Source organism: Paracoccidioides brasiliensis (assembly GCF_000150735.1).
Source record: "Paracoccidioides brasiliensis Pb18 unplaced genomic scaffold supercont2.2, whole genome shotgun sequence".
NCBI lineage: Eukaryota > Fungi > Ascomycota > Eurotiomycetes > Onygenales > Ajellomycetaceae > Paracoccidioides > Paracoccidioides brasiliensis.
The window spans coordinates 967,232-995,177 of NW_011371359.1; the positions used below are offsets into that span (position 1 = coordinate 967,232).

General features: G+C 45.9%; 10 protein-coding genes across 10 annotated transcripts; 6 read left to right on the top strand and 4 right to left on the bottom strand.

Annotated features, from left to right (window-relative positions):
* Positions 1-202: 202 nt before the first annotated feature.
* PADG_01496 (uncharacterized protein) lies at positions 203-2,089 on the bottom strand (the record flags this gene model as incomplete). The annotated part of the gene is made up of 3 exons (XM_010758634.1): positions 203-1,475; positions 1,556-1,975; positions 2,046-2,089. 3 exons carry the CDS (start codon positions 2,087-2,089, stop codon positions 203-205), a joined length of 1,737 nt encoding a protein of 578 aa, XP_010756936.1.
* A 384-nt stretch (positions 2,090-2,473) lies between these two features.
* On the top strand, positions 2,474-2,870 carry PADG_01497 (uncharacterized protein; the record flags this gene model as incomplete). The annotated part of the gene is made up of 2 exons (XM_010759173.1): positions 2,474-2,576; positions 2,689-2,870. 2 exons carry the CDS (start codon positions 2,474-2,476, stop codon positions 2,868-2,870), a joined length of 285 nt encoding a protein of 94 aa, XP_010757475.1.
* A 472-nt stretch (positions 2,871-3,342) lies between these two features.
* Positions 3,343-4,191, bottom strand: PADG_01498 (uncharacterized protein; the record flags this gene model as incomplete). The annotated part of the gene is made up of 1 exon (XM_010759174.1): positions 3,343-4,191. The coding sequence occupies one exon, from the start codon at positions 4,189-4,191 to the stop codon at positions 3,343-3,345; it is 849 nt and encodes a 282-aa protein (XP_010757476.1).
* Positions 4,192-4,955: 764 nt separating this feature from the next.
* Positions 4,956-8,672, top strand: PADG_01499 (uncharacterized protein; the record flags this gene model as incomplete). Its single annotated transcript, XM_010758635.1, has 5 exons — positions 4,956-5,081; positions 5,174-5,200; positions 5,272-5,415; positions 5,501-8,467; positions 8,547-8,672. 5 exons carry the CDS (start codon positions 4,956-4,958, stop codon positions 8,670-8,672), a joined length of 3,390 nt encoding a protein of 1,129 aa, XP_010756937.1.
* Positions 8,673-9,928: 1,256 nt separating this feature from the next.
* On the bottom strand, positions 9,929-11,626 carry PADG_01500 (uncharacterized protein; the record flags this gene model as incomplete). Its single annotated transcript, XM_010759175.1, has 1 exon — positions 9,929-11,626. One exon carries the CDS (start codon positions 11,624-11,626, stop codon positions 9,929-9,931), a length of 1,698 nt encoding a protein of 565 aa, XP_010757477.1.
* Positions 11,627-12,059: 433 nt separating this feature from the next.
* On the top strand, positions 12,060-16,760 carry PADG_01501 (uncharacterized protein; the record flags this gene model as incomplete). Its single annotated transcript, XM_010758636.1, has 3 exons — positions 12,060-12,350; positions 12,419-16,178; positions 16,249-16,760. The coding sequence occupies 3 exons, from the start codon at positions 12,060-12,062 to the stop codon at positions 16,758-16,760; spliced, it is 4,563 nt and encodes a 1,520-aa protein (XP_010756938.1).
* Positions 16,761-19,293: 2,533 nt separating this feature from the next.
* On the top strand, positions 19,294-21,220 carry PADG_01502 (uncharacterized protein; the record flags this gene model as incomplete). Its single annotated transcript, XM_010759176.1, has 3 exons — positions 19,294-19,713; positions 19,780-19,903; positions 19,965-21,220. 3 exons carry the CDS (start codon positions 19,294-19,296, stop codon positions 21,218-21,220), a joined length of 1,800 nt encoding a protein of 599 aa, XP_010757478.1.
* Positions 21,221-22,070: 850 nt separating this feature from the next.
* Positions 22,071-23,306, bottom strand: PADG_01503 (mitochondrial 37S ribosomal protein RSM24; the record flags this gene model as incomplete). Its single annotated transcript, XM_010759177.1, has 2 exons — positions 22,071-22,693; positions 22,793-23,306. The coding sequence occupies 2 exons, from the start codon at positions 23,304-23,306 to the stop codon at positions 22,071-22,073; spliced, it is 1,137 nt and encodes a 378-aa protein (XP_010757479.1).
* Positions 23,307-23,713: 407 nt separating this feature from the next.
* Positions 23,714-24,465, top strand: PADG_01504 (N-acetylglucosaminyldiphosphodolichol N-acetylglucosaminyltransferase catalytic subunit ALG13; the record flags this gene model as incomplete). Its single annotated transcript, XM_010759178.1, has 3 exons — positions 23,714-24,041; positions 24,117-24,255; positions 24,330-24,465. 3 exons carry the CDS (start codon positions 23,714-23,716, stop codon positions 24,463-24,465), a joined length of 603 nt encoding a protein of 200 aa, XP_010757480.1.
* A 1,106-nt stretch (positions 24,466-25,571) lies between these two features.
* On the top strand, positions 25,572-26,889 carry PADG_01505 (actin-like protein; the record flags this gene model as incomplete). The annotated part of the gene is made up of 3 exons (XM_010759179.1): positions 25,572-26,339; positions 26,415-26,729; positions 26,827-26,889. The coding sequence occupies 3 exons, from the start codon at positions 25,572-25,574 to the stop codon at positions 26,887-26,889; spliced, it is 1,146 nt and encodes a 381-aa protein (XP_010757481.1).
* Between the last annotated feature and the right edge of the window lie 1,057 nt (positions 26,890-27,946).

The following is a 27,946-nucleotide window of genomic DNA, read 5'->3' on the forward strand; positions in this document are numbered from 1 at the left end:
GGGAAGAAAAGAAAAAAATATATATATCAAAGCTAATCAAATCCCAGCCTAGTCCCAATCCCATTCCATTCCATTTCACACCGCCAATCAGAAAAGCACAAGAGCAAACAGCAAAAAATAACCTGTTTTCAACCCCCCTAAGAATAACAAGAAATAGTGGTATTTTCAAGGGGGGAATGCCATACCCCACTTTCTTCAAATCTCAGCACCTCTTCTCCACCCCCCTCCGACTCACACATATATACTTAACCCCCTTGTACGGCTTAACCCCCTCACCCAACCCCCGGCTCCTCCGCGTATCAACCACCAGTCCCTCAACCCGTATCCCGCTAGGTAGCCATCCGCGCACTGTAAAGGATACAGAGACAGAAGAAGGCATCAGGGAGGCCATGTGAGACTTTCGTGCACGGTCGACAGGCGTCGTTGAGCCTTCCAGACTTGGTGGTTGGTGGCACGGTTTTGAGGGCGTGGACGTACAGTCTTGTATCTGATAGCTGCTTTCCTGTGTGTTCGCAAGGATGTCGTCATAATAGCCGATTAGCGGGTTTGTGCGATATGCCCTGTCTGAGGAGGCGGGAGTTGATTCGGGTTCAGAGTCGTTACCGACGCTGTTGATTTGTGCTGATGAGAGGGGTCCGACGATGGTACATCTTAGCGTCGCAGTGCCGGATATGCTTCCTGCATCTTTGCTGGTGTTGGGAACGCGCCATTCTAGTGTGTTGCTACCGGGGATAAAGTGTGCTTCGCCACGGCTGGGGCGGAGATCGGTAAGGTTCCGGACGGAGGGGGAGATGGGAACGATAACGGTTACTTCTTCTATGGTTGGGGAGATGGACGAGGAGTTATAGTTTACTCCAAGGAATGAAGGGGTTGACGTGCCTGAACCACGGCCTGGTAATCCACTTCGAGAGGGTACCCCGGGGAAATTGGTATTGAGGGTGAGTCGGACTTCGAAATCTGCACCGGTTGGGCCAAGGGACCTTTGCAGATCTACTGTGGCAGGTAAGAATAGCTTTTCCATGTGGTTTGGTGGTTTATCTTCGTCAGGCACGATTGGGAGTAGGTCGACTTCATATCCTGCAAGCACGAAACGACCATCGGGTGGGACGAAACTAAGGTCCCCCGGGTTTTCCCTCCATCGTGCAAGTCGAACACAGGGATGGAATACGGGAAGCTGCAACTTATGGCCTATATTTGCCTTGCCTCCAGGAGCGCCAAGGGAGAGTAGTAGATCGGGTACTCCTGAGATTTTCGCAGTGAAGACAATAGTCCCATACACAAGTGCTGAAATTGGTCTCCCAGAAGGAGCCATTGTAACAGATAACGACTCTACCATATCAACATACAGTTCATTAGATGTGTGCCGGACCCCTTGCCGCCGCCATGGGATAGCAACTGCAGACGCTCCATTTGCATTCGCTGAAGCGGCAAGAGATGATTTTAGCAAATTTGATGGACCAAGTGAGGGAGAAGCACTGTTTGTATGTTGACCACACATCTGTGATTAGCTTAGAAATCTTCGCAGATGTTAAAAGGGTGTTTATATATTATTCACCTTGGCAATCCAACCCCTCCAAGCAGCTTGTCCATCCATCCCGGGACCTCAACTGTCTCATGTAGCGCATTCGGTTCAGTATTGCAGACAATACCACCATCACACATTTCATTCAACAGTTGCGCGACAACGTCATAATTGCTCTGAATCTTCCCCGCTAGCAGCGGGGCGCCAACGAATTCTTCTAGCACATCGATAACGCGGTGAAGGAATTCGAGGACAAGAAGAGGTTGGCTCTCTGTGCTGGACGGGACAAGAAATAGCAGACTTGAATGAACCACTGAAAAGACGGACACTGGGGGTGAGGCGTCGGGGAGATAGAGTAGTGATGGGCGCGGGCTTGGATGGGCGAGGAATAAGGAGAGCAGAGATGTTGCGGCGAGAGGGCGACCGCGATAGATGTGCTCGAGGATAGGAGCGCTGCATTCGATTTTGCTAAGTTAACAAAAAGCTGCAGTTTATTGGTTTTACTTTAATTTCAATCACTCACTTCAGTTCATCATATACATAAAGCGCTTCTACGGCGCTGTTCATTGTTGCGAGTTGCTTGATCCAGCGGTTCAATAGTTATGCCGCAATTTTCCCCGATGCGGGATGCGGGACGTTCAAGGTATCGCTGATTATGTAACATCGTAGCTATTGGCGCTAAACCCTAATAGTCTGTTGCGTCGCATAAAAGTCAACGGGGAAAAAGTGAGGTGGATTTTTTGGGGCATATGGAGCCAGCTGCGAGTGAGGTCTCTTTGGTAAGTTTGATCTATAATCCATAACTTTGGTTACATTGTCCTGTTAATTTCTATATATACAATGGGCCTGCTAACTTGAGAACGAACCTAGAAGCAAAAGCCCGCAAGAAGTGCTGACATGACTGGAGACACTTCCCGATCCCTCCTCTGAGTTTTTAGTTTACTTGCTATCATGTCTAACGAGGACACTTCCTGGGATATAACTCCCAAGGATGTGAAGAGAGCCATTGCTAAGGAAAAATACGAGAATGACTGTCTTGCCTGCAAAATCACAGGTACGAAAATATCACCACCATCCATCCCCATGACCATAGCTACCCCCGACAACGTATAAGTAATTTCTCAAAATACCGTTAATCTAATGCGAGGCGCGCCTTACCTATATAGGAAGTTTGGCCTTCATTGGGCTTGGAGTGTATAGCTATGTGTCCGGCATGAACAATCTCAAGAAACAGGAAAAAGTTATCTTGAAAAGCAAATCACCATATAGGATGGGTTCCCGGCGCCTTGGTATAGCGACGATATCGGCGACGTTAGTGGGAATGGGAATCTGGAGGGCGCTCCACTAAATTATAAAAAAGGAAGAAAAGTGATACCCAGTTTTGCATTATTGGACTCTGTCAGGTAGTGGTACTTGATGACCGCAAGAATGATGACAAACATTATTCTCGAATATCACAAAATTTCTTGTCTCGCTGAAGTCTCAAAGGAACACACTTACGGCTCGGGGAGGAGGGGGAATACATTAATATATAAAAATCGTCAGAAAGGAAAACCATCCGATCATGGGTGTTTCGATCGGATTCTATCTATGTAAAGTATGAAAATGCTAGACTATTGACTCCGTAAATGCTTCTAATCGTCATCGTACCACCAATGACTGGCTGTTGCAATGAGAAGGGAAAAAACACAAGGAAAAGGATAACAAGCGACTCAAAAAAAAGGATAAGTTGTGGGGGAAGAAAAGAAAAGAAAAAGAAAATCACAAGAATTCACCTGTCATTATCATTCCATCCCATCCCCTCCAATAAATTAAGTCCCTTATATAAAACGACCTCGCTTCCCTCCTCCAAAAACGTCCCGTCCATTCCCAAGACTCGAGATGTCAAAAAAGTCTCCAAAATGGAATTTTCTCTTGGATCCAGTATTCGATGAGGGATCTCGCGCAGACGCTCGTGGATTGTGTCGATTGCCATTGCCGAGTCGGTGAGGTACTCTGGAGCCTCGAGGAACAACTTCAACCCTGACGGTCGGGGAGCTGCTCAGAGTCGAAGAGTGCGGCAGGTGGGAGTCGGTTTGTATGGAAGTCGTAGTTACGGGTACATGATCGGATGTTTGCATATCAATATCGGATTGCTGGGGCACCGGGTAGGAGGTTCCAGTAGTAAAGGTGAATGTGGTTGGTCTGTTTGAAGAGGGGAGGTCTATCGCTACCGAAGATTGATTGTGAAAATTGGCTTCATTGCGTGGAGGTGGGGTCGATCTGGATGCTTGACTTGTGTGATTAACCTCCAAGCTCTCCTTCCTCGCGGTAGTTGGCGATATACTCCGACTTCTTTTGATGTCCAGGTCGGCTCGTTCATCGTCACTATCCATTGAAGTGGCAGTGCTGCCATCTAGCTTCTCTGTCACCCAACATTTCACTTTCAACCCCTCTCCATCATTTAACCCAATTTTTTCCTTTTCAAGAAACGCTCGAAGGTCTTCCAAGGCTTCTTGGTATCCAATATGGCGAGCACTGGCTTGGTCGGAAACGGCGGTTTTGTAGAGGTTTGTCACGGATAGAGCCGCTGTCTTGAAGGCTTGCAGCAGCTGTTCGGGGGGCTGTGCATTGTTTGGACGAGGAGATGATGTAGGTAGAGAGGTATTAAGAGATCTCATAGAATCCATCGCTAAGTGCCTGTGGTTGGCGGTTTGTGGCAAAAGAGGTTGCCAGATTATATATATAAGAGTGGTTTGTTGCTCCAAAAATAACCCCTCGTTACAGGGGCGTTATTTTCAAGGAGACCACTAAGTGGCTGATAAATTAACTAGTAGTTTGGGTAATCAGCTCAAGCGGAGCGGGGGAGAATTAGACGCAGCAACAACAGGCATGCATACGTTCTCGGAGATGTGCAACAAGAGATGCGAGTCAGTGGTAGTCAGTGGTAGCAGTCGGCAAAGCCAGGAATAGTTTATATGTAACCGAGTGGGACTGGCTCCGTCGATGTTTCTCGATGTTTTTGCGCCCGCAAGGTTATTTGCCCTGATTATTGGTTACGGCTTTTGCTTGGTGGCCCGGCTTGGCATGGAGCATAATTGTTCCGTTCCTTGATAACGCCCAAACAATTCCCCGGTCCCGAGCACTGAGTCAGCAAGCCCCTGGCCAATCGGCGCGGGTGAATGGCGACTGGTTTTGAGCCTCTTTACGCGATTCCTTTCTGCAGCAGTACAAACTTCAACCATTTGCCATCTTCAATCGCGACGACACTCTCTGGCCCACGACATGAGACCTCTCAGCCACTGCCACTCTCACGCTTTGTTTCCATCTCTGTACATCGGCTTGTTTCCTTCTCTCGTCGCATGCTGCTTTGAGGTTTTCTTTTTAACGCGTCTAAGTCTTCGATATTGCCTGTTTCATTCTTGAGGCCGTGCTGACCGACCCCTACACATATATGGCTTCACTCTCCCATCTGTCTGGGTCAGAGTCCCCGTCCCAGGCAGATACCCCCATGGAAGATGCCAATGGCTATCCCTCCAAAACTAGCTTAGGAAATCAAAACGAAGATCACAGCATGATGGTAACTTTTACCACCTCCTTGGACCACTGTCTTTTATATTGATTTCGTTAAGCCATTTCAGATGGACAGAACGCTAACAACGTATCTACCAGGACTATCAGGACACACCAGATTACACGGTATGAAACCCGCGTGCAATTTATACGCCCCACGAAATACAAAACCCAACGAATTCTAATTACTTTTGCAGGATTCTGATACCAACCCAAACACAACTGCAAGTAGCATTGCCGGCGATTTAGCCCAACAAGACGGGCGCAAGCGGAGATCAGAGGCCTTCCAGCTCCGGAAAAGTGTGCTGGGCCGAAAGCACGGTCGTCTTGATGAATCAAAGGTTTGTCGCCAAGCAACATATCCTCATCCCACACCCCGTAAATCAATCTCCTTCACATTAGAAAATATATTAACTCCATATTTAGGAAGATGATTCGATTCGAAGATTTCGATATCTGCTCGGATTAACTGACCTCTTCCGCCACTTCATTGAAACCAACCCGAATCCCCGCATAAAAGAAATTATGGCGGAGATTGACCGCCAAAATGAAGCAGAGGCAAGTGCCAGAAAAGGTTCCACACGCAAGGGCGGTGCCAGTGGGGAACGACGCCGGCGAACGGAACAGGAAGAGGATGCAGAACTGTTGAAAGATGAGAAACGTGGTGGCAAGTCGGAGACGGTGTTTCGTGAATCACCCACATTTATCAAGGGAGGGGAGATGAGGGACTACCAGGTCGCTGGGCTAAACTGGCTTGTTTCTCTACACGAAAATGGTATTTCCGGTATCCTAGCCGACGAGATGGGTCTAGGGAAAACATTGCAAACAATTGCATTTTTGGGTTACCTAAGGCACATTTGCGGCATAACCGGTCCTCATCTTATTACTGTTCCGAAATCCACCCTCGATAACTGGAATAGAGAATTCGCAAAATGGACTCCGGATGTCAACGTTCTCGTGCTCCAGGGAGCGAAGGACGACCGCCACAAGCTTATCAATGAACGACTCGTTGACGAGAAGTTCGATGTTTGTATCACCAGCTACGAGATGGTTCTAAGGGAGAAATCGCATCTGAAAAAATTCGCCTGGGAATATATCATTATTGATGAGGCACATCGGATAAAAAATGAGGAATCCTCCTTGGCTCAAATCATTCGCGTTTTCCACTCGAGAAATCGACTCCTAATAACGGGAACACCGCTACAGAATAATCTCCTTGAACTTTGGGCTCTTCTAAATTTCCTTTTACCTGATGTGTTTGGCGATTCCGAAGCATTTAACCAGTGGTTCTCTAACCAGGAAGCAGATCAGGACACAGTGGTCCAGCAGCTTCACCGTGTTCTTCGGCCCTTTTTGCTTCGTCGAGTCAAGAGCGATGTCGAAAAGAGTTTGCTTCCAAAAAAGGAAATGAACTTGTATGTCGGTATGTCTGATATGCAGGTGAAATGGTACCAGAAAATCCTCGAAAAGGATATCGATGCTGTCAATGGGGCGCAAGGGAAACGCGAATCGAAGACTCGTCTTCTTAACATCGTGATGCAACTGAGAAAATGCTGTAACCACCCCTACCTTTTTGAAGGTGCTGAACCCGGGCCGCCTTATACCACCGATGAGCATCTGATCGATAATGCTGGTAAAATGGTGATTCTAGACAAAATCCTGAAGCGAATGAAGAACCAGGGAAGTCGGGTCTTGATTTTCTCCCAGATGAGCCGCGTTCTTGATATTTTGGAAGATTACTGCGTTTTCCGGGAACATCAATACTGTCGAATCGACGGTTCCACTGCTCACGAGGATCGTATTGCTGCAATTGACGAATACAATCGTCCCGGGTCTGAAAAGTTTATTTTTCTCCTTACTACGAGGGCTGGTGGTCTAGGAATCAATCTAACGAGCGCTGATATTGTCATCCTGTATGACAGCGACTGGAACCCCCAGGCAGATTTACAAGCCATGGACCGTGCCCATCGTATTGGACAAACCAAACAAGTTGTTGTTTTCCGATTTGTGACTGAAAATGCCATTGAAGAAAAGGTGCTTAAGCGTGCAGCGCAAAAATTGAGGCTTGACCAACTAGTTATTCAACAAGGTCGTGCTCAGCAGCAAGCAAAGAGCGCTGCATCCAAGGATGAGCTATTGAGTATGATCCAGCATGGCGCTGCCAGCGTGTTTAATACTAAGGGCGCAACTGGAGTTTTGGCGAAGGGCAATGACATTTCGGAAGATGATATCGACGAAATCTTGAAAAAGGGCGAAGAACGCACTGCCGAACTAAATAAAAAGTACGAGAAACTTGGAATCGATGATCTTCAGAAGTTCACATCAGATAATGCGTATGAGTGGAATGGAGAAGACTTCACAAATCGAAAGAAGGACATCGGTATTAATTGGATCAATCCCGCCAAACGTGAACGGAAAGAACAGTCCTACTCGATGGACCAGTACTATCGACAGGCACTGGCTACTGGAGGAAGGACGGCTGATCCTAAACCAAAAGTTCCCCGCGCCCCGAAACAAATCGCAATCCATGACTGGCAGTTTTTCCCGCCTAAGCTCCAGGAACTGCAGGAGAAGGAAACTGCCTATTTTCATAAAGAGATTGGGTATAAAGCTATTCTGCCGGACGGTCCTGAGGAAGAGCTTAGTGACAGGGAGGCTGAGCGAGAATTGGAACAACAGGAAATCGACAATGCTGTTCCGTTAACGGAAGAGGAACAGGATGAAAAGGCTGCGCTGTCCGAAGAAGGCTTTGGACATTGGAATCGAAGAGACTTTCAACAATTTATCAACGGATCTGCAAAATTTGGACGTACTAATTATACGGAGATCGCTACAGAAGTGGACAGCAAAGACCCTGACGAGATCAAGGAGTACGCAAAGGTTTTCTGGAAGCGCTATACGGAAATTCAAGATTACCCCAAACATATTCGTGTCATTGAGCAGGGTGAAGAAAAGATGCGCAAAATGAACCACCAGCGCAAGATGCTTCGCAAGAAAATGGAGATGTACCGCGTTCCCCTCCAACAGCTAAAAGTGAACTACACCGTCTCCACGACAAATAAGAAGGTATATACTGAAGAGGAAGATAGATTCTTGCTTGTGATGCTTGATAGACATGGCGTCGATGGCGAGGGTCTCTATGAGAAGATTCGAGAGGAAATCAGGGAAAGCCCCCTCTTCAGATTCGACTGGTTCTTCCTTAGCCGCACTCCCGTTGAGATCGGTCGCCGATGTACGACCCTGTTAAACACTGTCGCGAAGGAATTTGAAGTGGATGGCAAAGCTCCCAATGGCGATAGCGGTGGTAAAGGCCGTGTTCGTGATCGTGAGGACGACGTGGAGAATGAAGATATGGAAGCCCCTGCGAAGAAGAAAACTAAAAACGGTGTAGTAGTAAGTTCTTGAATGATCATAATATTTCACGCGTTTTACCACTATAAACATCTAACCAGTCGATAATTTTCATCTACAGAACAAACAGCTTAAGGCCGTCCAATCCGCTAGTGGGAGCAGAGCGACATCAACTGCCACGTCAAGAGCCGCCAGCGTCTCGTCAAGCACTCCCGCCACCAGCAAATCCAAGGGGAAAAAGAAATAAGAGGAAAAATCACATCACTCTATGGTTTCTTTTTATTTACGGGGATCACTCTATCGTGAGGTGGCTATTTATCGGGCGTTGTTTTATTTTCCTTTTAGAAGGCGTGTGCGTTGATTGGTTTACTCTGAAGCTTTTGAAGGTTGCCGGCGTCATTAAGAAATGGTCGTGGTCGGATGGACGGATGGATGGGTTTCTTACTGCTCTGAAAATATTGGCAACCATTGTCAATTCTCTTCTTTTGTTTATGGGGGAAGAAATGGTGAAATTTCTGTCATCTGTTTCTAGTGTTGGGGGCATCTAATAGTTTATCAATCGCTCTGGGCTTCTACTATTTTTCTCCCTGTTCCCCACTTTATTTATGCTCTATTGAGCAATATTTTATGTTTCTAATTGTGGAATACAAAAGGAGGCTGGCTATTCAGATAGGTTTTATGAAAATGAAAAATTGGATATATGTACCACTAGAATCTGGAACATCCCCTTGTCAATGCTCTGTTGAATTGTTGTACTTCCTTTTCGATTTCTTCTCCGCCGGGTGTTTGCCTTCTACAAATGTTCTCTGATTGGGACATCAGAAGCAAAATATCATCCCGTTCGCCAGAAATCCGAATCCTTCGGCCTTTAACCAACCAGTGATTCCAAAAATGGCTGTATTGAGGTACCGTGTTGGCCGTGGGAGCGCAACAAAACAGGATGGACATTGAATGAAAGGGTATCCCCATTAATTGGATTCTCAATGAGGACCAGAAAATTCCTGACACATACGAACATAGGGAGTGGGAAATAAGGCTCACCGTATGCTCAGCCGTACTCAAGCCACTCGCCGGCCTGTTGTAATTTTGTGGCCCCGCCTATCTATAGAGATCTACTGCCATGCTCAAGGGGTATGCAGGAGAAACTAATTGAGAAGAAGCCATTGTTGATCCCGCAGTAAGAGGGATCGTTGGGGTATTCTAGGAAATGATAGTTTTGCAAGTGAACCCAGACGGGGAAAAAGTTTAAGTAAACTCTGAAGTCATATTTTTATCGGTATCCATTTCCACGTGGAGTAGATTGAAGAAACGCAATAAAGCAACAAATTCACTTGGTAGAATTATACATGTACGTGTACATGCTGGTAGGATGCGCCAGTAGCGCTAGAAGAATGCATTGACAGGAACAAAACTCCGCTAGCGCAACCAAAGTCAGTGCGAGGGTGGAAGGAAAGGAGTGTTTAATTCTTAAATAATGCGATCCACAAGAATCCCACCAATTTGTCAAAACATCTTATTAGGATCATCCTTCGCCTCCTCGCGGATCACATCGACAGTTGATATCAAACCCTCCTCAGCTGGAGTGGAGTCCTGTGTATTGGAAGAAGGATCACCCAGGAATGCCTCGCACAGCAATGCCGAAGCAACACTGACATTTAAACTATCGACTCCCGCACGATCTTCAACGTTGCTGGCCGTGATAGCACCCGGTATAACTACAGCGCCATCAGCCTGTTGCCGTATACTTCTCGGCAAGCCTTGCTCTTCACTGCCAAGCATCAGGACGCAAGGTGCCTCGTTAAGCTTAGTACTCACTTCTCGCCGGCTGAGGACTTGCTCTGTGGGTGTCCCTAGAGTTTGTTGGGACGCATTGGCAGCGGCGGGGGCTTCAGCCGCAAAAAATTTCCAACCGTTTGTGTGGGAGCTTTTCACAAAGAGGGTCGGGTTGGTGGTTGTAAGAATTGGAATGTTTTCTGCAGCGCCTGCGGATGCCTTGATGGCAACAGCTGATATCGGGGCGCTGCTTCGCGTTGAGACGATGACAGCGTCCACGCCAAAGTAGTATGCGCTCCGGATAATAGCGCCAACATTTCCTGGATCACGGATTCCGTCTAAAAATAGAGCGAAAGGATAACGAGTAGGCATAATCAGATTCTCTGCCAGAGGAGAGTTTTCATCCCTATACGCTGCTCGGGGAATGCGTCCACTCGTACCATTGACTTCCGCCTCCTCTGATGATTGATGACAAACTGAGGCATTAAAGTGAGTCTCTGAGGGAGACAACACAGGGAGAAGACTATCAACTGGCAGCTTGGGGAGTTGTGACGCCTCCAAGATACAACCATTATGCGGCCTTCCACCACTCATTTTATCCAACAACTTAGGCCAATTCCCAGCCACTTGTTTGACACAGACACCGGCAGCTAATCCGAATTTAATTATTGTATCAAGCATAGGTTCTCGCGTCGGATTCCTTCCCAATCGGAGTGAGACATTATCGGGAGTCTCGTAGATGTAAAGCTTGTAGAGCTTGCGGCGGCCACATCGCAAAGCAGCTAATACGGCCGATGCGCCATATATAAATTCAGAAGCTGCTGTTGTGTAGGGAATTGATTTCGGGGCGGTGATGGAAATATGACCCTGTGCATGCGCAGGCCTTTCTAACTCAAATACAGATTGTACTCTTGGCTCTGCCAGTCTCTGGGCATAACGCTCACGGTGATTCCTTAGGTGTGAGAAGTTGGGTCCATCACCGGCAGGCAGGTCCTTATCTAGATTTCGGCTTCTACGTGGGGTATCGCGCCATTCCCACCGTGTCCTGTCGTTGGTTGGTGAAAAGCCGCGTGAGCTATTTCTTCCTTCCAGAGTTTCATGATTTGACCAGGAGGACCCAGATTCATGTGGTTGTCCCACAAACCGCATGCGACTCCTGGAGCTAGAAGAATTGGAGCCATCTCTGGGAGTCTGTTCATCGTGCCTTTTTCGAGATTTCCCTGGGCTACCGCGCTGTGTCCAGCTTGGCTTGTGGCGCCTCTCTCTGCTCTCCTTGTTCCCATAATAATTGCGCGAGGTGTATATTCCTTTTAGGATTGCTGAATTTATCGAGGCATATCTTATACCTTTAGCACAGTTCTGTTCAGAAAAGCCGAAAAAGCAGATCCGATGCAATTTCAGCAGTGCATTGCTCTGACGGTTGAGCATAACTCCACTATGTGCAGATGCAGAAGGGAGTTGCAGCTGTTAATGGACAGATTCTATAATCTAGAATTTAATATTCAAATTTGGATTATCTGTTCAAAGTATGCTCGCTAGATTCTAAGCAGATCAGAGCTGTTGTAGTCAATATAGACATAAATGAATCTGGGATTCATCGAAACATTCAGCTTTTCTCTGACGTCGGATTTTTCATTTTTCCGGAACCATAGTTACCCAAATCTGGTTTAGCGCCAATCTCATCTTATGATCTCTTCGACCTTCTGCCCTTTCGTTCTCAACCAGCTCGCAGAGACCGACTACAGAGGCGTTGTCCCTTTACCGTTTTGGCGCAGCTGCGTTGGGGTTTAGCAGAGATGCACGCATGCGAGAAAACGAGCTCATTTCTTTGTGCCCGGCAATTCCCCGCAATACCGAAGCTATGGACATCCACAGCGATGTCCAACATATCGAAAGCGTAGACGAAGAGGATCTGTCTCTGGCGGCGAATATTCACAGTCAATTCACTGCGGTCAACTTGAATCAAAAACCTGAGTCTCCCGATCCTGAAACTAGGCAACAGATATTCCATATCACAGTCCCAACGATCGATAACGATGATGAATATAAATTCTTACCAAGTCATTCAGAAGTCGAAGAAATCCTTGATACGGTCAACGGTTCATGTCCAGTGAGTTACTCTGCTAGGATGGCAAGCGGTGACATTTTAACTGTGAGAACTCTCTTGTTACCTATCTTTACTTTTTTGTTGGCTGCCCTGCTCATAACTTCGTTACTTAGTTACCTGATAGCTATGTTCGCAAACTTCAAAACGGACGCAGCGCACTCTTCTTGTTTAACCAACTAGGATCCCGCAGTTCTAGGGAACGCAGCGATTCCTTCAAAGATGAAGACATGGTCGCTCTCCGCCGGCACTCAGGGAGAACGCAGCCTCAAAGGGATAGCTTCTATGTTAACTCCACAACTCTCGAATTGTCTTCAGATGATGACCCATTGGCGAGACCGATGACAAGGCCGGTCAGAGCTTCTAAACGCCGTTTGATTCGAAGGGGCAACACTTCTGACACTGCTAACGACGCTGTTAACGACGCTGTTAACGACACATTCCCGACTAGACGCTCCAGTCGTCTAGTCCAGTCCTCCGCCCCTCTGAGCTCAGAGAGCAGTGACGATGAATCGATAGAGTCATTTATTGAAGATAAACCTAGAAAACGGGGACGACGACAACCTATAGGAACCGGACGACGTCCCAAGTCATACAAACTGGAAAGTTCTAAACCTGTTCAACTTGGGGTTCGGTCATCACAGAGAGTGAAATCATTGAAGAGCATGGCAGAGCGCTTAGAAGATGACATATCTGAAGCTGAGAATACGCCATCCGGTGTGAAATATTCGGCTACAAAGGAAATCTTTAAGAAGATCCCGAAGGAGGATCCCTTCCGGACACATCATCAACAGCTGTGTAACACCTGTCACGCCGTTGACTTCGAAAAGGGTTATCTTGTATTTTGCCAAGGGTGCACAGCAGCTTATCACCAGAAATGTCTTGGACCTCGCATTCAAAGAGAGCACTTAGTAACTAAGGTTGGGGAAGATGATTTTATTCTACAGTGCCGCCGCTGTTTAGGCTCCGCTCATACAAAAGATGCCCTTGCTCCTCACCAAGGGGTTTGCACTCAGTGCCACAAACTCAGTCTATTATCGAAACCGTTGAGATCACGAATGACAGCACGCGAGGAACAATTACTAAGGGAAGACAACAGTGGCTCTGATCCTATCGTTGATGTTGATATCCCCTTATATAGTGTAGATAATATAATGTTTCGATGTGCTTCATGTGAGCGTGCATGGCACATGAATCATCTTCCACCCAGAGGTCAAAATTTTACCCATGTCATGGGGGAGAGCGACAACGAAGGCGATGGCGAACAAAGATTCAAAGAATATTCTGGCCGATTTTTGTGTGAGGACTGCGTCAACATGCCAGGCCCAATAGAATCTATCGTCGCTTGGCGACCCGTTGACCTGGATAGTTTTGTTCCAGGCTATACGTCAGATATGCTTGAGGAGACCTCCAAAGAATACTTAATAAAATGGCAGAAAAAGTCGTACTTTCAAACCACGTGGATGCCCGGTGCCTGGGTTTGGGCCATCGCTGCTGCACCTAGCAGGAAAGCATTTAGCAAATCTTCGAAGTCCCTAAAACCTATAATGACAAAGGAGGATGCCATTCCAGAGGAGTTTCTACGTGTTGACATAATTTTCGACCTTGAATACTCAAATGTCGTCAGCAATTCGACTTACGAGATTGATCTGGCCCGATCTAATGAAGTATCCAGAATTTATGCCAAGTACAAGGGTCTGTCGTATGAGGAAGCTGTTTGGGAAACAATCCCATCTCCAGAAGAGACAGAACGCTGGCATGATTATCAATTGGCCTACAAAGATTGGGTTGCTGGGAAACATGTCCATGTGCCAAAAAGCCATATCTTAAAAAAGAATTTGGCTAACGCTCGATCCCGGGATTTTGCTACGCAGCTCGTAAAGCAGACCCAGCCAACATTGTTAACAGGTGGACAGATCATGGAATATCAAAAAGACGGCTTGAACTGGTTATACTACATGTGGTACAAAGAACAAAATGCCATACTAGCCGACGAGATGGGATTGGGAAAGACGATTCAAATAATTGCACTTTTTGCGACGCTTATCCATGACCATAGGTGCTGGCCCTTCCTTGTCGTTGTCCCAAATTCGACGTGTCCCAACTGGCGTCGGGAAATAAAGACTTGGGCACCCTCCCTGCGAGTCGTAACTTATTACGGCTCGTCTGCCGCAAGAAAAATAGCGCATGATTATGAGATGTTTCCCGATGCCACATCAGACCTTCGATGCCATATTGTGGTTACTTCATATGACGCAATGATTGATGATAAGGTGAAGCGGCTGTTTTCGAAGATTCCATGGGCTGGATTGGTTGTCGATGAAGGTCAGCGCTTGAAGAATGACAAAAATCAGCTATACGAGGCTTTGACACGTATCAACTTCCCTTTCAAGGTTCTTCTTACTGGAACGCCCCTTCAAAACAATATTCGCGAATTGTTCAATATCATCCAATTCTGCGATCCATCTAAGAATGCTGAAGCTCTCGAACAGCAATACGGAGGGGATTTTACGAAGGAAACGCTGGCTGAACTGCATGACATGCTCCGCCCCTATTTTCTCCGTCGAACAAAAGCTCACGTCCTGACATTTCTCCCACCCATGGCGCAGATCATTCTACCAGTTACAATGAGTGTCGTACAGAAAAAGTTGTACAAATCTATTTTGGCCAAAAACCCACAACTGATCAAAGCGATTTTCAAGAGAGATCCAGGAAGTACCTTAAAACAAACCGAACGGCACAATCTGAACAATATTTTAATGCAACTTAGAAAATGTTTATGTCATCCATTCGTTTACTCTAAAGCGATAGAAGAGAGAACTGTAAACGCAGCTCTGTCCCATAGAAATCTGGTGGAAGCATCATCAAAACTCCAGTTGTTGGAAATGCTCGTGCCGAAATTGCAAGAGAGGGGCCATCGCGTCTTAATCTTCAGCCAATTCCTGGATAACTTGGATGTAATTGAAGACTTTCTTGACGGCCTGGGCCTTCTACACCGCCGGCTTGATGGGTCAATGACTTCTCTTCAAAAGCAAAAGCAGATTGACGACTATAACGCCCCCGATTCGCCATACTTTGCATTCTTGTTATCAACCAGATCCGGTGGTGTTGGTATTAATCTAGCAACGGCTGACACAGTAATCATCATGGACCCCGACTTCAATCCGCATCAGGATATTCAAGCTTTATCCAGAGCGCATCGGATTGGTCAACAGAAGAAAGTGCTTGTTTTCCAGTTGGTGACGAAGGCATCAGCCGAAGAAAAAATTATGCAAATCGGAAAGAAGAAATTGGCTTTGGATCAAGTTTTGATTGAACATATGGATGCGGAGGATGACACAGAGGTTGATTTGGAGGCCATTCTTCGCCATGGAGCCGACGCCCTCTTCGAAGATAATGCCACTGATGATATTCAATACGATAACGAGTCAATTGAAAAACTCCTCGACCGAAGCCAAATAGAGAACACCAATGCTGGTGATGACGGATCTGCGGAGTCCCAGTTCAGCTTTGCTAGGGTGTGGGTTAATGGGACTCTATCGGACAAGTTGGGCACTTCAGAAACTGCAACTCCAACTGACACAGTGTGGAACAAGATTTTACAAGAACGCGAACGGATAGCAGCAGAAGAAGCAAAGACCAACTCTCAAACTTTAGGTCGAGGAAAACGAAAGCGTCAGACTGTTGACTATGCAGTTCAAGATCAGAACTTGAACTCGTCCCCTAAATGTGGAAGAAAGGATGATACTGATGCAGAATTTCAATCGTTCGGTCCAGAAACTGATACGGAGGATGCTGAAACTGATGGTGACTTTGCTGGTGAAGCTTCCAAAACGGATAATCAAAAGAATTCTGAGAATGGTGGCACTACGAAAGGTACTAGTTCTAACACCTTTATTTTTTCTCCCTTATGATCCTACAATGGAGGTATTGACTCGGTTTGTAGTACGACCTTTCAGACGTACCAACGTCCCTGATGTCGGCTTGGGATTGAACGGAACTATGACAGATGGAAGCGGCGGACCAAGTCCCACGGCACATCCGCCGCATCATTGTGTGGCCTGTGATCAAGTTCATCCAATTGGATACTGCCCATTAAAACTAGCCGGCGTGGAACACTGTGGCATTTGTGGAATTGCACATTATGGACGCGGAAGAACATGCCCACACCTCAATTCAGAGACTCAGGTCGCATTAATGCTTGGCTCCCTCAAAGAGAGTCCTGAGCAACGAACCTTAGTTGACGAGGCCACTAAGTATCTTCGAGGCATTCGGGGCGACCTTGTTAGGAGGAAGAGGGTCAAGGAAAACAAAAATGCTACAGGTTCTCTTCCCCATTCTCAGACTCCGCCAGTATCACTCCAAAACCAAAACGATGCTGTATACCCGCCTCATCCACCAACTTACCCACCACTTCCATCGCACACCGACCAAAATGTAACACCACATCCTTCTTGACCACCACCGTTGCAAGCGTATCACCCGCAAACTTGCTAACCGTATTACCCTTATCCCCCCCATCATGAGACTCTTCATATCAGTGCAGGTTAGGTAAACGGTTCTGTGCCTTTTTACCCCCGATATCCCACGTTTCCTTCTTTTTTTCATATTTGTTCTTGTATTTTAGATCACGGAGTGCTTTCTTCCACTCAACGAGGGTCTTCTGTGATTGCCATTTTTTAGGAGGCGCATCGGAAGAATTGAGGATCAGTAGAGTGTTCTGGCGTTTTTGACTTTAGACTGGAATTTTGAGCTTTATTTGGGGTAAGTGATGGATGAATTTAATATTCTTTAATCCTTTTAACAGTTGAACTTTTCATCACTTGAAAATCAAACTCTCGATAACTCGGGAAAACAAAAGCGTGCTCTGCGCGATTTCCTCAATATATCACGTGATTATTTGTTTATTGACTGGTGGCAACGACATCGTAAATGAAGCTCGTGTGACAAGAGAATAGCCGACGACACCTGACGGACAGAAGGGTTCTTGGATATGTTATATTTTGCCGATGCCTCCAATACGCGCTTCAGTTCCTGAATCTCCATGGCCATTCTGAGATGCGAAAGCTCGGCGGTTTACGACGATATTCTTATGTTCTTCGAGCGCAACGACCGACAAAAACTACCTTGAAAAAGCCAGAAACCACATGAAATAGTCGGGATTGTCGACTGCGAAAATCTAACACTGGATTTTAAATTTAGGTTGAAGTAACAAAATTTAGTGGGGTCATTCTGTTCTGCAATCGAAATCGTACTTTAGCAATCACTGATATTTTCCAGCGCCGATGCAGATGGATGGACGGATCTCAGCGCTTCTGTTTGTGACCGTCAGAAACACGATCTGGTCTGACTCACCCTCCTTTTACATATTTGTGAGTTATACCAACATCTTTGCCTCTGGCTAGGAAGACCCAAACGGGCTTTAATTCTACTCTTGGAATGGCCCAGGGTAGGTCTCGGGTGTTATGCATCTAGCATCTTAGATACGGTCTAGCTGGATATAATATTGCATCCTGCCGCTCCCGCCTGGTGCATGTACTGTACATACTATTGTACGTCACTGTAAGCGCGTGGTGGGTGAAAGAATTCAAGGAAACTCTGAGACAGGCTTGCCATACCTGGAAGAAATTATCTCTTGTCTTTCTATGTTATTTGGTATGTGAGTGTTCTATCAGGCCTTCTTCTTCTTCTTCACAAATTTCGCTTGACCATTGGTGTTTAGTTGCTTTTGTAAACTTTCTTCTTTGGATTTCAATAGAAATACCTGATCATCTATTCTAATCGACAGACCGATATCATGGAGAAGCTATGCTTCGTTGATTTAAAATGCTGTCGGTCATCGGGTTTCCCACCCACGCTGACCACGACAGGTGGCTGGATCCACCAGTTATGCTTAATTCAGGATAGCAATGCGCCTGTTTTTCCCTTATTACCTCTTTGATGCAAAGTTGGTGTTGAAGAGCCTAGGGCATGTCTTCAATCCAATCGTATGATCTTGCTTGATCTTTACACTCTCTTGGATGATCCGAATGACATGACGCCGTTTTCAAATCTTCAATGCCCTCTAATGTCGGTCAGGGAAATTGTTCGATCCCAATCAGGAACCTATCTATGCTACTTTTTCTATTTTCTCAATTTTGGTACGCTATCATGGTAGTGTATATTTGATTGTTCGCGAATATGCAGGATACCGAGAGCTAAAGGTTCAGTTGGTCGCACTGACAGATGTAAGTTGAATGTTGGGACAAACTACTCTTTGGAACAAAGATTTTTTGACAAACTCGCCTCTGTCTATCTGAACAAGGATTTCTCATGACAGGAGAAGCTGTGATGTAGTTTCCACCGTTTTCTCATTCTTTACACATAAAATCTTTGTACATGAAGCAGATATGAACCCTTTTGGTGTATTTGTTTCTTCTATTTTTATAAAATCAACTCTTCAAACTTCTAGGATTTTGAGTGAGAGCAAGAGAGCGTGGGCTGGTTATATTGCTTGCAGATTTGCATCATTCTTCCACCTATATTCTATTTAGGACTGTAGTTTACTCCCCTATCTTGACTTTATCTATCTTTCTGTGTTATTGTAATTTCTTCAATTCTTTTTTAACACTTTACTAGCGACAACACAGATCTCTTCTCTCTCAACTAGAACTTCAATCTCTTAGTCTCTTTTGTTTGGCAATATTGGAGATACTCAGTCTCACTCACTCCTTTCTTGTAGTGAAACTAGTTGGCTACTTTCTTCTCAAGAACTCAGTCCTCCTTTGCTTTTTCAATCTCTCACAGTACATACTCACATAAGTCTTCCCTCTCGCTTTACACCATTCTTCCTTCTCTGTATTGAATGTCACATATTCCGGTTGCTCTTTTGCGCTATTCTCTCTTTCTGCTATTGTTATTCTGTCTTTTCGGAGTAAAGAATCTCCTAGTATTCCACCTAATATATCAGATTTCCTGCAGGAGGGAAGCAAGCAGCAAGCAGCAAGCAGCCATGCCACCCCAGTTTTGCGTCACCCGTCCAAATGGGGATATCACTGCACTTATTGCCGTCGACGAATTGCCCCCTTTTGTTAGCATTCGTGGCGTTCCTCGCTCCTTGAGCCAAATCGATGACGTTCATCGAATGATCAATGTTGGAACCTTAGCTTCTCGCGGCCAATTCTATACTATTGACGTTGCTGCTGAAGCCTACTCGTACTCCACCTACTCCAGCCTGCCTAATGGAGCCCCAAACGGGGATATAGGTATAGCATCTGCTATTACAATAGGCGCGAGTGGGATTTCTCATCAACCAGGTGTTATAAATGCAGCCATTTGGAGTCCCGACTCCGCAGATCGCAATATTATAAACTGGAGAAGTGAGGTTAATAGCAACGCAGCCACCCCTATCGGCCAAGAGATTTTGAGGAATGTGAGTATTCTTCAAAAATCAGCTTCCTTTAAAGCCTTCAAAGCTAATCGGGGTGTTGAACTATAGGATGGCAGTCCCGCTGCGCTAAGACAATTCAGGTCTCAGAATGCAAATAACCCAAAAACTCCTTCCAAAAAGCAGTACTGTTCTTTTTGGATCCGCCGTGGGGAGTGCGACTATTCGCAGCAGGGTAAGCTGAGTTGAGTCCCTTTTGTTTGGTTTTTCAACCTAAGCCTAATGAATTGTAATAGGATGTCGATTCAAGCATGAGATGCCTGGAGATCTCGAAACCCTGGAACGGCTTGGGCTTCGTGATATTCCTCGCTGGTTCCGTGACAAGTATAAGGTCAAAAGTCTCCTGGGATCTGAAGGAATGGATACCCCCTCCAACGTTCCCCGTAGCTGGAAAACTATTGACCAGATGCCTGACGCATCATTCCCTGGTATAGGGTACATTTTACCACCTCCAATATTTAACGCAGGACTTCCTGGAAGAGAGGCAACAAGTGACAGACCACACTACTCTCCGATTGGGGTTCCAACTTTTGCTTCAAATGGAACCTACTTTTCTCCTACCGTAGTAGCAAACGGGATGCCGAACTCCATCTGCTCATCTTTGTCAGACGAAACCACCAAGGGAAACACCATGTTTGACAATATATCTGTTTCTGGTGATTTCAATGTCCTTACCCAAGTCAAAGACATACCATCAGATGATCCTAATCCAGTCCTGGCCCATAATCATTCCCTCCATGGATTCAGCCACTCCTTGGTTCAGGAGCTTGGAAGCTCTCATGCATTCAGTGCTGCGGCTCCCATTGGATTTCCCTCTACGGCTGTTAGCAATATCACAAGTGCTGAGATTCGTCCACATGTCATGAATACAAATTTTGTTATTCCTGCTCACACTCGGTCCATTGTCTCCGGAATCAACTCCCCTTGGGGTATGGCAAACCGCAATGATGGTGATATATCTGCCAGCCTTTTACCCCCGTTCCAGTCCATGGCAGTTACCGATTCACAGGAGCCAACCCACCCCGCAGAGCCAGCGCAGAAACTAAAGGCTCGTCACCCCATTCATCCCCAACCTGTCCATGCTACCTCCAACCGCTCAGTGGCAACTGGAAATTACTCGCTCCGTAACACCTTCGGCGTAAGCGTAGCAGCGACCCCGGTTACCCAAAGCCGTATCGAGCTTCTTTCTTCTCTCTCATCTCCGATTCCCTCTCCAACTCGTGATCCATCGTTCCGCTCTTCTCATTCTGCGCTGACAGTCGGGCCTGATCATGATGTTGCAACTGGGCCTGCTCACGAAAACCATGCGAGTAGCACTGAGTCTGGTAACAGCGAACGCTATTCTAACGCACACCAGACTCTCAATCCAATTGGATACAATCAGAATGGAGAAGATTTCCGCCAACGCCGCATGACGCAGAACGAAGAAACTGATCCCTTTGGTCTTGGATTCAATAACGATGCCCATCGTCCTGCCAGTGGGCACCGCTGAATGGTTTCTGTGAACAGCGAACATTTCACTTCCGATTTCAAAAGTCTAGTTAACATGAGTTTGGCTTGTTGGAACCAAGATACTGAGGTGAGATGACAGCTATGCCGAATGCCTTTTCTGCTGGCTTTGTGTGCTTCTCCTTGTTTTCTTTTTTTGTCCTTTATCCGCTGTTCCAATTTGGGTATACAGGCTTTTTTATATTGGCGTATTCCGGAGGCCAAATTCGTGAACTGAAAATTTATACGTTCATTCCATTACTTTGACTTGTGGTATACCCTTTGGCACACTTTTGGCTTTTTCTGTTATGATTGCTGCACAATTCCAAGTCCTGCCAGAATATGCCCCCATTTTCATTGAACATAAACAATTCATGAACCTCACGCTCCGCTCTTCTCCCCCAATCAGAGTTGGGGGGGGGGGGGGAATCGCCAATGAAGTTTATGATTTCCTCCTATGATTTTCACCCCTGTTTATGAAATTTTGCTACCAACATCCCCTTTCCTCAACATTGAAAATGGAATTCATCACAGATGAACTATACAGCCAATCCCAATTTGCAAACCCCTAGGATAGCTCCTGTGTTATCGAATCTATCAAAGGAAATATCATTGTGAGGCTCTTGAGAGCTGCGAAGGCATGGTCGAAAAGGTAAGTATAACAATGAACAGACAGACATACGACGCGTAACACCTTTCCCTTGGTGATATATAATAACAAGTAAAAATAGATACAGTATATCGTAAACTCAAAGCTGCAGTACATCAAATAATATACATATTGCAAACCATAGGTTTAATAAGAAAATCGTTTGAAAGAAGGAAATGTAACGTAAAAGAATACTTGAATCCACTTAACGTCGACCAGTAAAGGGTTTCCATGGAGCAGGAGCATTTCTAGCCCTTACATGGACAGGTTCCTTCACATCGTCTCCAGCACCAGCACCCAACTGACCAGCCGGCTTGGGTATGGGAATATTATTAATAGCTTTCTCTACCACCTTATTTCCATCAATAACAGTGAGATTTCCCTCTTCCTTCAGTCTCATCTCCTCTCGTCGCCTCTCACGTAATATTTGTTGTTTCTTTTCCGTCATCACCCAGGACTCCGGGAAGTGGAACCTCGGTTTCCGTTTGTGGTGACGCAGGTCTAGTGGGACATCTGCGAAGGAGTCACCCTCCTTTGCCTCTTTGATAAGAGTATCAACGAGATCTCCCAGGTATCGCTTATTCTGTGCACGTGTGGGATAATTTTCCGATGACATGCGAATGAGGTCTTTGTCTGGGTTATAACGGGGGCCAACCAATTTTAACAGTGTTATTCGTTGTTCTTCGGTGAGGTATTTAGGAACCAGGTCTTTTGAGCAGAATTCAACGACGACCTTGGTTTCTGCTGGGTGTGTCTCGCCCATGTAGGTAGTGTATCGGAATCGGAGGAGTTGTGTCTCATCTGGTAAGGTAAACGGTTTTACGAGGTCTGATACGAAGAACAAATTAGCAACAGTTTGCTATTAAATCATGAAAGGGAGACTGAGCAGACAACGCAATACCCAGGAGGAAAGAATTGAGAACATACTGCTGAGCAATGGCATTTCCCATGCAGAAATGCGGGCGTATTTCCTCAGTTCTCGATGTTGTTCCAGCTCGTCATAGGCCATAGAGGTAATTCCATCTTCCATATAAGGCTCAGATTGAAACCTGTGAACATCATCGTTAAAATAATCTTCAACATCCTCGTTCCCACCAGTCCAGCCCACGAACGGAGCTGCTTCTTTTTGGATTTCGTTCATGGTCTGGCCAAGCCCTTCGTCGCGAAGTGTCTGAGCGAGTGTCATGAACTCACGATCAAACGTCTCTCGTTGGTCCGGGGTCATCGCATCATATTGAGCGCGTTCCGAAGGATCGAAAAGGTCCGGTGAGTATTCTGGCACTTCGATGAAATCCTCTTGGGCCAACCTACTAGAGCGGCTGAAGGGCGCACATTGTCTCGTCGGTTTGAAAGCACTGGAGCATATCGAGCTCCGCTTTGGGGCTGTTTGTCTACAGAGGATCAAAGTGGCCCGGCCGATGGACGTCGTTACCGAAGCCATTGGGCCGAAATTGCACCATTTATATCAAGTTTCTGCTGCTCGAGACCCTCCCGTAGGACATTTCAGAAATTTCATGAACTGCAAGACTCTGGAACGACGGCGCATAAATATTTCTCCGGGCGCCAACTTAATCATGACGTAAGCTGCTCCCTTCCCATGTTGTCTTCGAACGTCAAGTCATAAAAGAGATAGATGATGTTGATACATCCCCATTTCCCTGCGGTTCATTAGCTACATCTCTAGAAAGATTAATTGTTTATTCTATATGCTCTGTATAACTTGTGCCCCATGTGCTCCTCAGTCCCACAATCTGTTCTTCCTTGAACCGAATATTGTTCTACTGGTTCTGCAAATATAATTACGCGCTGGGGTCGCATTAGGAAAAGCACTTCATACTTGATTGCTCTATGGACTCTTCAAAACCGGCAAAATTATGTTTTGTGACGGTTGGGGCTACGGCCCCATTCAATGCTCTTGTTTCAGAGGTTCTCGGAGAGCCCTTCCTAAAAGCCCTCAAGGAAAACGACTACACTGATCTTTTGATTCAGTATGGCCAACTTCGAGAAGCGGTCATACAGGAATTTAAACTTCAGAGCGAGGCTACGACTAAAGAAAAATATGGATTGAATGTCACTGGGTTTGACTTCAACTTAGCGGGTCTTAAGAATGAAATGCTAGCTGTTAAGGCAGATGCCAAAGCAAATAAAGTGGAAGGGCTAGTCATCAGCCATGCGGGTATGTTGACTCCCCTTTCGCAATTATACAAGTTAATGTCTGATATTGTGACCTGCTGATTCCGTACGGCCGAAGGCTCGGGCACAATTCTCGAAGTTCTTCGATTGGGTATACCCCTTATGGTTGTCCCGAATCCTCAACTACTTCATAATCACCAAGATGAACTAGCAAAACAGTTAGCGGCCAGTGGATACGTGATACACGGTAAACTTGGGTATGGGCAATGAATTGCGTCCCTCGCCACTGGTAAAACAGGCAATACCAGAAACATGTCTAATCTGCTTATAGAAACCTAGCACAGGTCTTAGGAGAAGCTGAAGGTTTCCGTTCCCGCATGCACGCATGGCCTCCAAGCGTCAATAAAGGGCATGCCGGCAAAGGCCTCACCGGGGTGATGGAAGACGAGCTAGGTTTTGTTGATTAATTTGCTTCTGGGGCTGATTTTCCTTTCATTGAAATTTGCTTTTGATGCTGCATCCTGCCTCAGGTCCTGGGCTGTCTTATCCTTTTGGTCTGAAAACTTGGTTCTCCTGGTTACCTTTACCATGTGAGGTATAATCACTTTACCATTGACTGAAGAGATAAACTGTGGAATGAATTGGAACAGTATCAGTGCCCACTGATGATACAAGAAGACTTTCCCATTCGGCATTGCATGGCGTTTGGAGCAATGGATTACAAACCCTATTATTATCGTTACCATTCCCATTTACTCTTCATGTCTTAATGTTGTTCATTTGATTTCTCCACCGGTTGGTTTCTGGTTTCCGTTGTTTCCTATTGCAAGCATGTAACCCTCTCTGAGTTCCTCGGAGGCACATGGAGATGGTCCGATGAGATCGAGGCTCCACCCCTCAGGTGCTTTTGAGCGCAAATGAAAAATCAAAACCCGGTCCGCAACAACTCATGCGATACATTTGTCTGCCATGGTTCATTCAACATTGACCAACGGCAATCGAACACGCCTATGAGGCACTAGAAACGCGTTGCATACCTAGTAAATAAACGTAGACGTTTTTGGTATTCCTCTCCCGTAAGGGATGGTGAAGGGACAAATGTAACTTCAAACTGGTAAACCATCAGATATGTAAAAAGATGCGATTTTGAAATTCATTTGGATAATTAATTATATTTTATTCAGGGATCTGCTGCGTTTATCGGGGCATTGTTGTTCTAAAAATCCCAAGGTTATTTAAATAACTTAAGCATGTTGCCCATAAAAATCCGAAGAGCCGTTGAACTTGGTCCAAGCTCCATTCTGTTTGTTTGACCGACTCCGCCAAAAATTAACGCCATGCATTGAGAGATTAGTTCTTTTTTCCGAACAAAACCAACTTCACTCCGCAGAAATCTTACCAAACCACGCACAGTTACCGCCATTTACAATCACTCTTACGATCTCACTGTTGTACTCAGACACCTCTCCGCGGCCACCTGCAGCCTCCCTCCGCGCCTCCTCAGCTCCCTCGTCGACCCCCCCTGAAACCTTCCCTGCTCCTCCACCCTAATCATTCCACATACATACAAATAATGGCAGAAACAGCACTACACAATGCCCCCATAGTGCTTGACAATGGCAGTGGGACCATTCGGGCTGGGTTCGCAGGCGAGGACCTACCAAAATGCTATTTCCCCTCATTTGTCGGTCGACCAAAACACCTTCGAGTCTTAGCCGGCGCGTTGGAGGGAGATGTCTTTATTGGGCAAAGAGCACAAGAGCTGCGGGGTCTTCTGAAAATCCGATATCCTCTGGAACATGGCATTGTAACGGATTGGGACGACATGGAGAAGATCTGGCAGTGGGTATACGAAGGCGAATTGAAGACGTTGAGCGAAGAGCATCCGGTGTTATTGACCGAACCTCCGCTAAATCCGCGGACCAACCGCGATACGGCCGCTCAGATATTGTTTGAACAGTTTAATATACCAGCGCTTTACACGTCGATTCAGGCCGTGTTGTCACTGTATGCTTCGGGTCGGACAACGGGCATTGTGCTAGATTCTGGAGATGGTGTTTCGCATGCGGTCCCCGTGTACGAAGGCTTCGCGATGCCAAGCAGTATACGAAGAATTGATGTAGCGGGCCGTGATGTTACAGAGTATTTGCAATTGCTCCTTCGGAAAAATGGCTACGTATTCCATACAAGCGCTGAGAAAGAGGTGGTCAGAATGATCAAAGAGAAGACTGGATATGTGGCATTGGATCCAAAGAAAGAAGAGAAAGATTGGTCGACAAATGTTACGAAGGTGGATACTAAGACGCAGGAATACATCCTGCCGGATGGACACAAACTTAAGGTATGCGTCTCAATGTATTGTGGGCACGCGCTTTTGAGACAGGTTTTTCTAACAGATTGGCTTTTGGAAGTATAGGTTGGAGCGGAACGATTTCGAGCTCCTGAGATTCTTTTTGATCCTGAAATTATTGGCCTTGAATATCCCGGAGTTCACCAAATCGTCGTAGATGCAATCAATCGCACCGACATGGATCTGCGCAAGGCGCTATTCGGCAATATTGTCCTTTCCGGCGGCTCAACCTTATGTCGAGGTTTCGGCGATAGATTGCTTCATGAGGTTCAACGATTGGCAGTCAAGGACATGCGAATCAAGATCTTCGCTCCCCCGGAACGAAAATACAGTACCTGGATTGGAGGCAGTATTCTTGCGGGTCTAAGCACTTTCAGAAAGGTAAGTCGCAGACCTCTCCCAAAGTATTACTAAAGATTCTTTTTTCTTTTTTTTTTATTTATTTAAATGGCGCTAATTATATACTTGATTGTTCTAGATGTGGGTCAGCATTGACGATTGGCATGAGAACCCCGATATAATTCACACCAAGTTCAATTAGAAAAGAACGTTTGAAATTCCACCGTATCATCCTCGACATTCGTTCCTCCCTGGGCGAGCTATATTTGAGGACACAACTGGGTGACATCATACAGGGACCCTAGAAACGGGAGAAGAGAGAGAACGCGAGATCAGGAATAATTGGATTAGCTGAATTGTTTTGATACCCCTCTCCCCCACCTGTGAGTTTACATCGCCTACACGATTTGATATTTGGACAAGTTTATGTGCACTAAAAAGTACATACTATCATCGTTCGTCGTCCATGCTTCCTTTCTTTCTAACCATGCAACATCATATTTCACTAAACCTGTTCTCCATCCACCCCCCCCCCAACTTCTGTCATTCTGATATGTGTTATTCTATGTCAACAGTTTATCATCAGTTCCAATTCCTCTTATTCCGTTCTCATATACTTGATTGGAATGTGTGAGAAGGAGAGTGCTTTGCTTTTCAACCAGAAACTGGCTTGAATGATCTTGTTGCCCTTTTTTCATTCAGCGAGCTGAATTGTTTCAATTATTCGGGACAAAAGTTCCTTCTATTCTCTCGATCTTGATTTGCATTTTCTTTTCCTTTGCTCTACTTTCCTCCTTCCTCCAGATTCCCACCTGTTTTCTCTGTACTGTATATAGATTATTAACGTGCTTCTTTGAGAGCGTACCTGTGTATTAACGATTTAGCGAAGAACTGGAATCTTTTTACCTAGGATGAAGGCTAGGCCCCTGTAATCAGATTTTAATTTCATTCAATTGCAACGCAGATATCCAACGACAACCCCCCCCCCCTCGCTTGTGGGTTGTTTGGGGGATTGGAAGAGATACCGAAACTCTCGTGGTACGTCTGGATAGGGGGGGCTTTTGTTGATAATGGGAAAGATGACTGGAGGTCACTCTTACTTTGTGGGGGGTGGAACGAAGCAGGTTAAGCTTGACATATTCCAACCTCTAGCGTTAGAATTGGCACAGCACAGAACTTAAAGATAAAGGGGATGAGATAGTACAAATTTATTTTAATACGTTTTTGTCAAGCGACGAGTACGGTCCACAGAAGGAAGA